This window comes from Protopterus annectens, chromosome 2.part1 (assembly GCF_019279795.1).
Source record: "Protopterus annectens isolate FY-2018-M chromosome 2.part1, PAN1.0, whole genome shotgun sequence".
Lineage (NCBI taxonomy): Eukaryota > Metazoa > Chordata > Ceratodontiformes > Protopteridae > Protopterus > Protopterus annectens.
The window spans coordinates 1,835,525,801-1,835,541,280 of NC_056729.1; the positions used below are offsets into that span (position 1 = coordinate 1,835,525,801).

Below are 15,480 nucleotides of genomic sequence, written 5' to 3' on the forward strand. Positions count from 1 at the left end.
GTAGTTGGATCTACTTCGTGCCTTCTTGCACAGATTTTGAGTAGTGTAATACTGTGCCTAGCTGCAAGTTATGCTCAAAATCTTAGAATTATTTTACGTTGACTTGCTAGCATCTATTTTTTTATGTTGGATGATAGCCATGCAGATGGTGCATGTCTTATCCCTTTGGTTAGGGTGGGACAAAACTTACCCTTATTACCCTTAGTGCACAAGTACGGTGCTGCAGTTAACCAAGGAAGTGACATGACCAAAAGCACATGCTGGTTCACATAATAAAAAGAAGCTGTGATTCTGCACAAAAGATCTAAAAGTTAATGGCAATACCAAAGACCTGTATACCATTTGCTAACAAGTTGGCAGCAATGGTAGTCAGGCTGCAGAAAAAGATGTATAACCTGGAGAAGCCATGATGGGGTCCAGTAAGAAGCCAGTTTAGAAGGGAATATTTGCAAGACTGTTTCAGGCATGTGGGAGTGCAGGGGAGAAAGAAAGAGAGAGAGGATTAGCCTCTCTAGGGATCTGGAAGCTTTGATATCTCACTGAAAGCACAGGTCACCCAGTATAAGAGCATTTGGTCTACAGATAAAGAGAGCAATAAAAAATATAAAATGTTTCCAAATAGAGACTGTACTTGCATGACAATATTTTGTTTCCTAGCACAGTACTGTACACTAAATGCAATGTAGTTTGAAGACGTTTTTGCACATTATATACTTTTTTTTGTATGTGATACTGCCTTAAATTGGTGCATGTTGACATGATTTATTACTTCTTGAAAAGTTTACTGGTCTTGTTAATCTACTGCCAAACTGCCTTTTAATTTTGCAGTGTGCTGACTTTTCTTTTATTGTCTACATAACTACTTAAGTCTGCACCATAACCAAAAGGTTCCTTGAACCTGCTTACACACACACACACACACACACACACAAAATCAAATAATCAGTGAATAAATAGGTAAATAGATTAGCAAGCAGACTCACTGGCATGTGTTCAAATGTACACTTTAGAGAATGTTATAACAATTTTACCACCTTTTAAATACGTGGTTCTAAAAATGCAAATAAGAAAACTAAGAACTGAAATATGAAATGTGTCCGGAAACCCATGCTATCTTAATCATTCAATGCAAATTATTTTTTATCTTTGTTGTTATATAAGCAATACCTCATGGAAAGCACTCTTGTAGTTCCAAAACAATATGTGATTACTGGGACACAGTTTAATCAATTAATGCTCTATCATATCTGCTGATGAATCCGTGACATGCATCTTTGAACAAAGGCAAAAGTAATGGATGGACAAAGGCCCAAAAACAGAACATGTAATTACTATAATGCACTTAAACAGTTAATACTTTTTTGAATCAGCATGCATTTTCTAAACCATAAGAACTTGTGAAACTCTAATGACTGACATTATTCAACAACTTCAATCCTGAATGATTTACCAATAAGATCAAACATTTTACAATGGACAGGGCAATAAATGCAGGGGAAATCAGGAATGCTCTACAAAATAAAGCATAGCTGAGAGACATGATCAGTGGTACTCTAGAATCATATGCCTAGGAAAAAAAAAATGGTACATTCCTGGAGGCACTGAGACAGGGGCAGAATCATATATTCTTTAAGTATAATACCTCATACTGGATTCCATTTAGTTTGAATGTGTGGTACATGGTTAATTCCTTTAGTTTTTCTGCTCAAGGAAGGTGGCAGAATCATCTTAATGGCCAATGAAAACAGTTTGATACAGAATGCTATCTTGGAAAGTTAAGCCATCCGCAAAGACTACAGATGGGCGTAAACTTAAAATACACTTACACCTAGAAGGTCTTTGGAGGTGGGTGCCAAGCCTAATATCTTGGAGAAGCTACTACATACACTGGCACGAAATGAAAAATACGCAGAAAGGAAGCACTAGTGATTACAAGCATGACACTATGTTGGGGAAAACACCGACTCAAATACTGCTAGCCAAAGCTTCAGCCTCTGTAGCTAGCACCTTCAGTAAAGACTCTCAAAGTATTAAAGCCATTTACAGGAGTAACTGCAGTGACATGTACGGTTACCACTGCTTACAAAAACATTTAGGCCAGTACCATAGAAGGGGGTGGGAGTCTGCAGAAAATGCCACAGATTTTCTTACAGAAGTCTTAAGTGTCAGTATGTCCATTGTCAACTAAGAGATATCGCAATTTGCACTGTTTTTCAAGATAGGAGCAGTGCGTTTACCAACAGTATGCAAGATGTTTGCATTAGACATCTTTTAGTTATGTACTCACCATAACTGCAGATGTTTGGGATCCATCTCGCCTACATTCTGACTGATGGGTTCGGAGCCGATCCCACGGCTCCGACTCGGCACGCTTATGCCAAAGAGCGAAGTCTCTTATTGGCTGAGCTTACTAAATCCCAGGATGCACCACTACCAGTCCCCCAGATCTAGTTTGTCCGCATACATGCACACATGCACGCACTGCTTATATAACATCGTCAGATGAAACAAGATAAAACAGTAGAACTCAAAACCGTTCAATCTCTTCTGATCTCCAAGGCCGGGGGAAGGAGGGTGGGTATTAGGAATGTAGGCGAGATGGATCCCAAACATCTGAAGTTATGGTGAGTACATAACTAAAAGATGTTATGTGATCCTATCTCGCCTACATTCTGACTGATGGGACAGCGTCCCTAGCACCTGAATCCTGGGTGGCTCACTGGAAAACACTCCCGAGTACCGTGGAACCAAATGATGCTCGCCCTTTAGATGCCACATCCAATTTATAGTGGGAAATGAAAGTGTGCGGGTTGGACCAAGTAGCCGCAGCACAAATCTCAGAAATAGCGAGCTTGGAATGAAAGGCGATAGAAGTAGCCATAGCTCTGGTAGAGTGAGCTTTGATAGATGTTGTAAGTTGCTTATTTGAAGAGGAATAAGCCTGAGTTATACAATCTCTAATCCATTTGGAGATAGTAGCTTTTGTGATGGTTTTACCCAATTTATTGTCCGAGAAGGACACAAACAACTGGTCTGATTTACGAATTTGCTGAGTCCTGTCTAGATAGAAGCGCAATTGCCTGTGAACATCCAATTTATGGAGAGTGTATTCTGCTTCGTTGGAGAATTTTGGAAAGAAAACTGGTAGCTCTAGAGATCGTTGGAGACAGAGATTAGAACAGACCTTTGGGACAAAAGATGGGTTAGGCCTAAGTGATACTCTATCCTTGTGAAAAATCAAGTACGGTGGTTTGATAGATAGGGCTTGAAGCTCTGAAACTCTTCTTGCAGAGGTAATTGCAACTAAGAAGGCAGTTTTCCAAGTCAGATATTTTAACTCACATGTAGCAGCCGGTTCGAAAGGGGAAGATGTTAATGCACGAAGCACCAAATCAAGATCCCACGGAGGCGCAGGATGAAAAACTGGGGGTCTTAACAGCCCCGCACCTTTAATGAACGTTTTGCATAATCTGCTGCTCATCAACGGTGGATCCATGGATTCGTGAAATTTAGAGATAGCTGCCAGTTGGACTTTAATAGTAGAGACTGAAGATTCTTGATTAAACAAGGATGTTAAAAATTTCAAAACCTCTGGGATCGGGGCAGTGATAGGGTCTAAGCCCCTGAGTTGAGCCCAGATAGCAAACCTCTTCCACTTACTGAGGTACAATTTCTTAGTGGTGGGTTTGTGGGCGAAGATAAAATGTGAATAACTTCCGGGTCTAAGGTGTGATTTCTGACTAAAGTCGGAAGTGGAGGAGCCAAGCTGTCAACTTCAAAGTGTGAAGGGACTGGTGTTGTCGTCCCGACTGATGAATTAGCAGATCCGGAGTTAGATCTAAAACCCAAGGATCGTCCACGCATGTTTCTTCATGTAGGAAACCATACCTGACGAGGCCAGTGGAGCAATTAGTATCATTGTGGACCCCAATTGAGAAGCTTTCTGAATGACTTTGGGGAGAAGTGGAACCGGAGGAAAGGCATAAAGTAGCCCTGTTGGCCAAGGTTGTGCTAGAGCATCCATAGCTGCATCCCCCTGATGTGGAGTCAAGGAGAAGAACCTTTTGCACTTTGTGTTTTGTGGTGTTGCAAACAGGTCGCAGCACTGCGTCCCCCATCTTCTGAAAACCTGAGCTGCTACTGTTTCGTTCAGGGACCACTCGTGAGGAGAGAGAATTGTCCTGCTTAATCTGTCTGCCAATATATTGGATTTCCCTGGAATGTGGGTCGCTACCAAGAAGCGGTTGGTAGCTACAGCCCATTCCCACACCCTCATGGCCTCTCTGCAAAGGGGGTAAGATCTGGTCCCTCCTTGCTTGTTTAGATACCAGACCACCGACATGTTGTCTGTGTGGATAGCGATAATGCCTTGAGGGAGAAACTTGTGGAGGGCCTGTAGGGACAGAAGTACAGCCCTCATCTCCAATACATTGATGTGGAGAAAGGTTTCGTCTGGAAGCCAGGAACCCTGAACTAACCTGCCCAGACAATGCCCCCCCCCCACCCTGTCTGGGAGGCATCCGTCGTCAGGGTGACCACCGGAGGGGGGATAACAAAAGGTCTTCCCTGATTCAGATTGGACGGCTGAAGCCACCAGCGAAGGTCCCGTTTGCACGTTTCTGTAATCATAATGGGGTGATTGAGGGGAAGATTCTGAAAAGAACATTGAGTCGATAATAGCCACTGAAGAATCCTCATGTGCAATCTTGCCAGAGGAACTAGGAGAACCGTGGCAGACATCGAACCTAAAAGTTGCAGGACCATCCTGGCTGGGGCCTTGGATCTTGAAAGCAAGGCTTGAACTTGACCTTGTAAAGTTTGAATCCTTTCGGTAGGAAGAAAAACGCGCATCAATTTTGAGTCTATCTCTGCTCCTATGAACCTTATGCGCTGAGAGGGCAGCAAGACAGACTTTGACCAATTGAATGTAATTCCCAGGGTAGCACCCAGGAAATGGTGGCTTTGAGGTTGTCCATTAGTAGATGACTGGTGGTGGCAGTCAGGAGCCAGTCGTCCAGATAGGGAAACACTTGGAATCCAAGACTCCTCAGGTGAGCAGTTACTACTGCCAAACACTTGGTGAACACCCTGGGGGCTGTGGTGAGACCAAAGGGCAGTGCACAAAATTGGAAATGACTGTCTCCCAGGCTGAAGCGCAGATACTTCCTGGACGCCCGATGTATCAGTATGTGATAATAGGCATCCTTGAGATCTATGGAGCACATCCAAACATCCTTCTCAAACAATGGGAGAATGGATTGTAACGTGACCATTCGGAATTTGGATTTCGTGACGGATTGGTTTAGTCTGCTGAGATCCAATATTGGTCTCAGGTCCCCTGTCTTTTTTGGCACTAAAAAGAACCTTGAGTAATTTCCGGATCCGATCTGGTCTGTGGGGACCGGTTGGATGACTCCTTTTTCTAGCAGCTTTAACGCTTCTGCGGCTGCAATTTCCCTTTGACTGGGTGGTGGGTCCGGGATTTTTTTGGACGGTGGGGGTGAGTGTGTGAAGGGAATGGTGTAACCTCCGGCAATAATCCGAAGCACCCATCTGTCCTGAGTGATAGACTCCCAGGCTTTTAGGTGCTTGGCAAAACCGCACCCGACTGGCTCGAGCAGCACAGCCGGGCAATCCCTCATGAAGTGTGGGAGGCTGAAGAGCCACGAAAGGACTCGCGGTCTCCAGAATTGCGGGGCCCTCTGCCGCCTCTGGGACGGCATCTCCCAGAAAAATTTCCCCGTCCTCTGCCTCTGGAAGGGGAATCTTCCTGCTGTTGAGGGAAAAACTTACGTGATTTGTGGAACCACATCTTCCCTTCTCCTTTAGCCTTGGGATAAGGCCGAAAGGGAGTGGAATAACGTGCACCTACGGCAGATAAAGTTTTTCCCTCTTGCTCACAGCGGGTAAGAGTGTCTTTAACCTTAGGTCCAAACAAAGAGGACCCATCAAAGGGAGCGTCGGCGAAGGAAGACTTGAAGGCCTCCGCAAAATGACACAAACGGAGCCAGGCTTGTCTCCGTAGAGCCATGCCTGTGCCTGCCGCTCTACCCGCCCCTTCGGCCGCATATGAAATGAGCCTCATGGATGAGTTAGAAATTGAAGTAAGGATAGCCAACTGAGAGCTAACCGACTGGGCTAGCTGCTCAGGTAGGTTACCCGAGAGGGAATCTGACAGCTCCTTGACCAGATCCCTCTGTAGCCTGGTAAAATGTGCCAAATAATTCAGGGACCTTAAAGTAAAGGCCGCTGAAGTCAGGGTACGCTTCCCGTACCGGTCCATGCTCCTAGACTCCTTATTAGGAGGATGGACGGACGTTGAAGCCTCTGCCACGTCCTGTTGTGTAGCAGATGCCACCACCATGGCATCTACAGCCACGCCTTTAGTCAGGAACTCCTTCTCAGGTGGGGCAGACAAAAATTTGTTAGGACGAGAAGGCACTGGTTCCACGGTATCTGGATGTTCCCACGCCCTCGACAAACCAAATCCAGGAGCTCGTCGAAGGGCGGAGACACCCAGGAGGCGGAGGGCTGAGCCTCAAAGGCCTTGAGAAGCACTGACTCATCAGCAGAGGGGGGTTTGGATATCCAGACGCCTCGTTGTTTGAGGATCTCTAAAATGTCTGCAAATGAGACATCATCCGAGGATGACTTCGGGGACCCCTCCGCATCATCAAGATCAGTGTCCGATGTAATAGACTCGGGGGAGTCCACGTGCTTCCTCTTGCACAATCTCTTCCTTGGGGGCTCCTCTGAAGACAACTCCGAAGAACCCTCAGGAGGAGGGGAACCCCCAGTGGGGGTAACCTCAGGCCCAGGGTCTCCGCTGCCTAAGGACAGGGGAACTGCCAAAGACCCAGTCTCCACGCCCAGGGAAGGTGCCGGTAAAGCCGGAGAGATGGCCGAAGAAGACTTGGCCAAGGCACTCCTCATAGCTCTGAAAGCCGGACCCCCAGAATCCTGGGAGTGTCCGGTCCCCGGAGCTATGATAGCAGACGGAAGCCCCGCAGCCGAAGCACCGAGAGGGAGGCTCGGAACCGACAGCATAGGTCCCGAAACGTCACCCCCGTGTCCAGCCAAAGAAGTCCGTGTGCCAAACTCGGACCCGAAGGCCAGGGTTGGAGTAAGGGTCGGAGCCGACCCTAAGACCTCCACCGGCTCCAACAGCACCTGCTCCGACGGAGCCGAAGCGGTCGGAGGAGGAATGGCAATGACATGGGCATGGGCTGTCGGCTCCGAAGCCAACTGGGTCGGAGCCGAAACAAATTTTTGAAAGACTGGGGACTGGAACAGTCTTTGGAGCACCCTGTCTATGTCCGAATCTGACATCCTCGATGACCTAGAGGATACTGAACGGGTTCGAGATGGCCTCTCCAATGGCCCCAAGGGGCTAGGGGACCGGCTCCGAGGCGACTCGATGACTATCGGCGCCGAAGGAATACCCAAACCAGTTTCCATCGGTGCCGAGGAGGACTTAGGCGCCGAGGAGGAAGTTTCTGAGCGGACAACCTTCATCGGCTCCGAGACCAGTGGAGCCGACGAAGGTGACCCGCCTCTCGATGCCCCAGCCATCGGCTCCGAAGCCAGAGGAGTCGAGACTGGTGGCATCGAGGCAGACCGTTCCGCCCTCAGCTCCGAAGTCCTTGGAGCCGAAGGAGAAACCTGCCTATGTCTTTTGGCGGTCGGGTCCGACGGACTGGTCGGAGCCGACGCCCTTTTCTTTTTAGCAGGAGAAGGAGAGGATGCTAAAGCTTCTTCAAAGGAGGGTTTTATAAGGCCTTTTAATATAAGCTTATTTTTCCTCTCTTGGAGGACCCTCGAGGAAAAAGCGTGACACACGCTGCAGGACTCCTGCAAATGTTTTGCACCCAAACAATAAACACAGAGTGGTCATCTGTTATAGACATTTTAAAGTTGCACTTGGTGCACTTTTTAAAGCCTGAAGGCCTAGGAACCTGAGACATTCCGGTAAATTATTCAGTGAACTAGCCAAACACAGTACAAACACTGTAATTATGACAGAAAAAAGAAATTTTCTCTGCTTTGTCCTTCTTTTTAAAGAAAGAGAAACTATCACCAGTATAAGGGATCCGAGATCCCTAAACAGAACAGAAGTCACCTAACAACCAAAAAGACCGGGAAAGGCCTTTCCACACAAGAGGTACTTCTAGTCAAACAACACTCACAACACAAGAATTTACCAAGTAAATTTCTCCAAACGCACTCAAAACACAAGATAGCTGTTAAAACAGCTTTTAGTTGAAGTATAAAGAAATTCCTGACAGGAAGTTAGTGAAAATAATCACTACTTAGCTCAGCCAGCTCGAGACCACGTCTTCACTTGTTAGCGGCAAACGAGATCTGGGGGACTGGTAGTGGTGCATCCTGGGATATAGTAAGCTCAGCCAATAAGAGACTTCGCTCTTTGGCATAAGCGTGCCGAGTCGGAGCCGAGGGATCGGCTCCGAACCCATCAGTCAGAATGTAGGCGAGAGGATCACATAACATCAAGACTTTTACATGTTATCAAGAAGTCAGCATCAGTGTAAAAAGTCAGGGTCATACACTCTGCTGTACACCCAAAAGTCAAGTAACATCAGTCTCCTGCAACAGTGCTGGCCTCACTGATAATAGACTAATTTAATAACATATCATCTGAATTCCAAAATACCCTTCAAGTTTCTATTATACCTATATACTTCCACCAAAGTGGCAAAATTATGAAGAAGCAAGAGATTCCAAGACGACTACTATCTGAAAAGCAGGCTGATCAGAACTTTCTTAGCATGAAAAACAAAACTGGTGTAAAAAAGCCAGCAAAATCCAACCATAAGGGGGAAAAATTCAGTTACTGGTCAGCAACTATGCTGCCTGGATATCAGCAATGATGAAGTATGTAGAAAAGAGAAATTAGCAAGAAAATGAGAAAAAATATCTTTGGTGGGGAATAACCTTGCAGCTGTACAGCAAAAGCAGTGCACATTTCTCCTTTGGTACAGGAGATTAGTTCCAGTAATTAAACAATGAGTAAGAAAAAAAAAAAAACAAATGCATTCAGAGATATTTAAATTAAGTGAAACAATGGAGGATTATATAAAATCATAACACAAATTACTTAAAAGTGCAGACATCGGAGGTTGAAACAAAGGAAAGACTGGTCAAATACAAAGCTTCTTCAGAAGAAATGCTTCAGAAATAGTTTTAGGTGACAGGGCATGCAGATAAAACCCGAGATTTGGATTTATCAGAGAAAATGTAACAAATATACTGCATCCATTTTATTAAACTACAAATATGCAAATAAACTAGTATTCCACAGCATGATTTGTTAATTGGAAGGGCATACACTCTGTATGCTCCAAACATGAAAATGAGAAAAAAGCCAAGGCCTTTATTAGTAAAGATACCTCATACCAACAGAAAAAGCTGTTCCTGGTAAAACTGTGCAAGAAGGGAACAGCAGTATCTTTGTGGAAAATGATTATTCACTGTACACCAGACAGAAGAGAAATAAATTTACCCCAGCAATCAGGTAATACTGAGGCAGTTGAGAGATCCAAACGGCCACATCCAGCTATCTTTTAAGTAGTTTTTTTTTTCTAGAGTCTCAAAGATATTTTGGGAAGCAGAATACGCTAAGGAAGAAAAAGTCTACCCAGCAAAGAGTGAGCAAGCTGAAGGGACTCTGCTTCTCATTATTCCAACAACAAAGTCCATAAAGAGAACTTGCTAGTGAAACTTTTTCCACGCTTTCAAAGGGAAAGGATTGGGAAAAAATACCAGGAGATTAATTATTCTATTTATTATCAAAGTATTATTTCCATAATATGAAATTTAGACACGAGAGCTTCTGCAAGATCTGATTAAAAAAAGACTGGAAGTTTGCTGACTGGTTAAAATGATGGGAGGACTCTAAAGCATCAATTCCAAATTTGTCATCAATGTGTAGAATTATAGTGAAAAGGCCGAAGATGTAACTAAGTAAAAGTAAAAACACTTTTGTTCTTAATGTGCATAATAAATTTCTTGAAACATAATTTGCATGTTGTATTGTAAAGTAGTTCTGCAAAGTAAGCAGAGATTTTAAATGTGAAGTTGTGATAGTCTCAGTGACTACTGTTTATGCTAGTGATAGTAAAGGAAGAAACTGCTATTTTTCAACTGTAGTGTATCTGGGTTTATAATATAAAAAAGACATTGGCTGGATATAAGCAATATACTGTAGAGATCTTGGGCTTCTGGGAGAATGTAAACATACTGATCATACTACCAGGGTCAGCCTTAGGTCAAGTGGTGCCCTAGAGAAAAGGGCTCCGCAGCTCCTCCCATCACCACCTGGTGCCCCCATCCTGGTCTATTTAAATCACCCAGTTTACTAAAAAGGTGCCCCTGCTAGAGCTGCATCCTAGGCAGCCAGCTATGCATACTACACATGGATAAAAAATCTCCTATTTTCATACAGGTGGAACTATAGACAAATGATATTTGTTTACACTGCAGTCAATGGATTTTTTCTAAACAGACTAGAAAATTGAAAGCAGAAAATTAATTTTCTAGTTTTAAAAACAGCCAGCTATTAGTTGTTTCCTCATCAACATATGTCTGCAGTTGGAGATGGGAGTCTACAGATGCAGACAATTAATCAGAAAATGGCAGAACAAAGTGCTTGTAGGTATTTGTAAAAGAATCAACATAAATCAGTACTTAAATATGAAATAAGAAGATGTTCAGTTTACATAAATGACTTGACTAGACAAAAGTGAATACTTTTGCAAGTAACTGAAACCCCAGCAGCCTTAGTATTTCATTGTTAAATATAAACTGTGCACAATTCAGTCTATTCATTTAAGTACAGCCAGTATTTTTTTAAGGCTATAAACCATTTAACCAGGAGCATACACACTGCTTTTTTTTAATTCTGGGAGGGAAATAAGAGATAGGAGAAGGACAGATGGCATCTGTGGAAGAGGAAACACAGTCTCTAGCGAGCATTTCCAGTGTGACTACACCTATCTTTAGAACATGCGATTGTAACTGTCTATTAGGAGCAGTTTGGAGAGGTAAATTCCCTTTTTGGAAGGTGTATATAGTTGTGTGAATTTGCTCAGAGTTTAAAAGGTTTATGGGTCCCGTTTTATTTTTATTAAAGCAAAATGTCTGAGACAACGTAATGTGTGTGCAAACAGAGATTAAAAGCAACACATACCTCTCAACTATCCACAAAAAGAAGAGCTTCAGCAGGTAAATGTATAGCCAAACTATGCAAAAAAATGTAACATCAAGAACATTCTCACCAAACACAGACAGTCCATGTACTGAAAAGGCTATAATAAAAGACCAGAGCACTAGGCAGAAATCACACTGCATCAACACCTGTTTCAGGCCTTCACAATGATTTGTTTTAATTAAATAGTTGGATTCCCCTGGTCCGCACCAGTTCTAAGCCAGCTGCTAACTGCCAGATGATGTGGGAACAATGTAGGTAAGGGAAATTGGCAAGCAAGCTCCATTACCTGTGGGAAAAGGATTGGCTCCAAGGGCTGGGTCAGTTGGACTTGAATGTGAAGCGAGGCTGGGCAGTTGCTGTGGCTGAATGAGACTTTGCCCCCTTGCAGCGACCTCCCCCCAACCATTAACTAGCTTAAACCAGTAAAGAAAAAAGAAATGCATACAAGTGTAACAAGTGTCGTCTGTCTGATCGGTACTAATCACAGTACTGTAAGTTTCTTGCTCAGAAATGAACCTCCTGAATAGTCAAGCTACTTACCTGACATCCTTTCCCACAGTCATGGCAGCAATCACCTTCTTCACAGCTTCCTTTCTCTTCTCTTTTTTCTCATTGTTCAGCTCAGCCTTCAATTCAAATATCTCTCCTGCGATTCAAAAAATTCAGAATTCTAACTTACACATGTAGTAACTTCTGCGGCTGGTTTACAAAACCACAGTACAGTCAAAATACTTTTTGAAAAAAGGTAAACAAAGATATATGAATACATGCAGAGCTTGAAAAGTATAGTATCAGTGCATTAAGAGCTCCTTCACTAGAGTAGGTAACACAATGCAAATGTAAAGTCAGCGTTAATGAAGAAAGCAGTATGGGTTTCTAATATGAACACACATTTGTTAATTGCAAGTCCTGAAGGTATACATCCTATAAAAATAATTAAATACAAGCAATGAGGGAACTTTACTATTGCAGTATTGTTGACTTGTGGCTCTTGCCAATGCTTAAACCATGCTTTGCATTTTGGAGAATGTGCACTGAAGAGGCTGCAATTTTATATGAACAACCAAAAGAATATTACCCTTTCTTAAGGGTATTCCAAGTGTATCTGTACCTCAGGCCCAAACACCACTGGTCCTCAGAGAGTGGAGAATTCATAAAGGTCACTCTGGCACTCTTGGTAAAAATCAGTGAAGCATATCTACACTACATGCTGGCAAACTACTATACTGGATCCTGCAGCTTTAGCAGAGCTTTCAGCAGTGTTACAAGAAAGGCTCATCACACACTGCCAGCAACTTATTTTTAACCCGTCCATCAGGCAGCTGACTTATCCTTTGATATACTTCATCATGTACATCATGCTGATTTTCCACTATCTGGATCAGGTAATGAAATGCATTCAATGAGAACATAAAGAATAAACACAAATGCTTCTCTAAATGATACACTTCCCTGATAGGTGTACTGCTGGGCTCTGCGATATAGGATCCCTCTTAAAGAAACAGCCAACACCACAGTGTCAAGTTTAGGAGTTTTGTGGGTACAGTACATTATATGCCTCCCCCACTAGTACTATGGCTACAATATCAGTGTTCTCCCAGGCAGATTTGGTGAAAACCTTTAAAATATCTGCCACTAGTCAGACCACCCAAGACTATTACTGTGTAGACCTGAAAGCCTCCCACATTTGCTAAAGGGAAGACATAGGATCAGTGGGCTAGCACTCTAACACATCATTTCAAAGACTTTTTGAATATGGGGTCATTAAGAAGGGGTGCAGGGGAGAAAGTATCCTAATCATTCAAGTGAGATTTCAGAGGTGAATCTATGCGTTTCCTCTTGCACCCAGCACCCCCATGAACATTCATAGGTGGAAAGTAAGAAGATGACCTTTTATGGACTGAAATATCAGCTGCAGAAGGGCTCAGGCCTGTCTGCCCCGGATGACAGCTGTGGACCTGCAACTGAACTAAAGACCTAGTCGTCGTGGATGGTAATGCTGTTATCACTGCCTCATATGACCTGTGGGAGTAGCATAACAATTATGGCTGCCAATCCCAAATGGAGATTGGACCAATTGTGTCTGCCTCAAAAGCAACCCAGCCCAGATGCTTGGGAATTAAGAATGAAAACCTAGATGCAGACACCAATAACATCGGATCCACTTCCGGTGCCAAATACTTGAGCAAAGACCCAGAGGCTACTGGTCAAGGTTGAGAGCACTAGTGTCATACTATAAAGTCATTGTTGATAGAGGTGTAATCAAGCACACTGAAAAGAGATATTAGTATTTCAGCAACTAATGCAAGTTATGGCTCCGACATGACTGCCACACTAGTTAATGCCAGCAAAATAAAAATAGTTATGGATCAGCAAAGAAAGCTTTGGTGTTCTGATGTTGGGAAAATAGTGACTGACTCAACACCCTACCAAAAAAAGTGGAAGGTAAGAAGCACCTGAAGATGAGCTTGAAAGAAAGCCTCCACAAATCTGTCAAAATTGAAGTAAAAAACTACTAGGGTGCCTAATTCTGTAGCAAAGAGGAATAATGGCCTATGCTTCAGACAATCTAAATTAAAAAGGCAGCTCAGGTGCTGAGAGTTGGGTAGGGGAAGGTGGGACTAAGTACCTAATACTGCATTGTCCATCCAAGGGACAAAGAGGTGGCATCCGTTTTGACATCTGCCACCATGCAAATAAATGCATGCACAGCAACTCCGTGGCAAGGACCTGGGCCATGGCTTTTGTGATCCAATCAGGTGATATGCATATACTCACTTGCTAATGAAAGCTGCCAAAACCCACAAGGATATTGTAGGGCACCCTGCGATGACACAGGTGCTCACATCAGCTACCTGGGAAGGGGTTTGGTCCAGTTAGAGAAATTAGGTCACTGCCAGGGATGCTGACAAGAGCACAAACCACTCCTTATTTACCTGTTTGACAGCTCTTCTGGTTAAGTCTTGCCCTCATATTAGAAAAAAACCTTGCAGCAAAAGAACATATAGGCTGAAAATCAATAAGGGAGACTTGATGGTCAGTAGCCACAGAAGAAAAAGTACAATTTAAAAAAAGAGAAAGGGGGAGGGAATCTTGCTTGACACAGCACTGAAGTTCTCAGCATCGAGGATTTAGAATCCAAACTAATGACGGCCACTTTATTTGGTGGCGAATCAGCTACAATTCTGTGGGCTGGAGACTGAATGTACTGTAAGAGCAGATAAAGAAGCTTCAATTATTTTTATAGGAACCTGCTTAACTGCAGGCTCTTTGTTTTTTGAAGCTATCTCAGAAACTATAGAAGGGATAAATGGCTGCTTTGGAAGCTTAAAACTTCTTTCCGCAAAATTTAGGAGCTGAAGCCTTAAAAGGCTTCATGACCGATAGTAAAGATAGTTTCAAAGCCAAGGAAGAGGAGCTGATCTTAGCAAAATATTTGGATTCAAGCACCTGTACCTATATATATTATTTTTTAAATTATATATATATATATATAAAAAATAATTTTTTAATTTTATATCTATATATATATTTTTTTTTAAATTATATATATATATATATATATATATATATATATATATATATATATATATATATATATATATACACACACACACACACAATATATATGTATCCACACACACACACACATACACATAAATAAATTATTTTTTTAATTTTATAAATAAATTTTATATACATATATATATATATATATATATATATATATATATATATATATATATATATATATATATAATTATTTTTAAATATATATAAAATTATTTATAATTCTTTTTTAATATATATATATATATAAAATTATTTTGCAATTATATATATATATATATATATATATATATATATATATATATATATATATAAAAAACACATATACATATCTTATATACACATACACACACACAAAGTTAAAATTTGTCCTTCCTGAGGCAGAAGGTGGAAGAGGAAAATCCAGTGGAAATGGAGCACCTGGATAGAGAATGCACCCCCCCCCAAAAAAAAAAAATATATATATATATATTATGTACTAAACCTGTCTGTCCTTTTAAGGCATTTTGCTCCTTACTGGCATACCGCTGAAACTCTTGCTCCATTTATTTATGATTTTTTTTTCCAGTAACAGCAGCTGCCCAAACACCAATACCACAAAAATTAAGAAACACAATTTCAACCAGCCTAACTAATTCCCCTGAAAGTTGTGAACCAGCAGCAACATCTACAACATTAGAAAA

At 42.3% G+C, this 15,480-nt stretch overlaps 1 protein-coding gene across 3 annotated transcripts in view; it reads right to left on the reverse strand.

Annotated features, from left to right (window-relative positions):
- The window catches only part of AP2B1 (adaptor related protein complex 2 subunit beta 1), a 1,330,026-nt gene that overhangs the window by 1,282,431 nt on the left and 32,115 nt on the right, over window positions 1–15,480 (reverse strand). For all 3 annotated transcript variants that reach the window (XM_044063279.1, XM_044063277.1, XM_044063278.1), the window contains exon 3: window positions 11,768–11,873. In XM_044063279.1, the coding sequence (XP_043919214.1) occupies window positions 11,768–11,873 (106 nt within the window). The remainder of the gene's footprint in view (window positions 1–11,767; window positions 11,874–15,480) is intronic.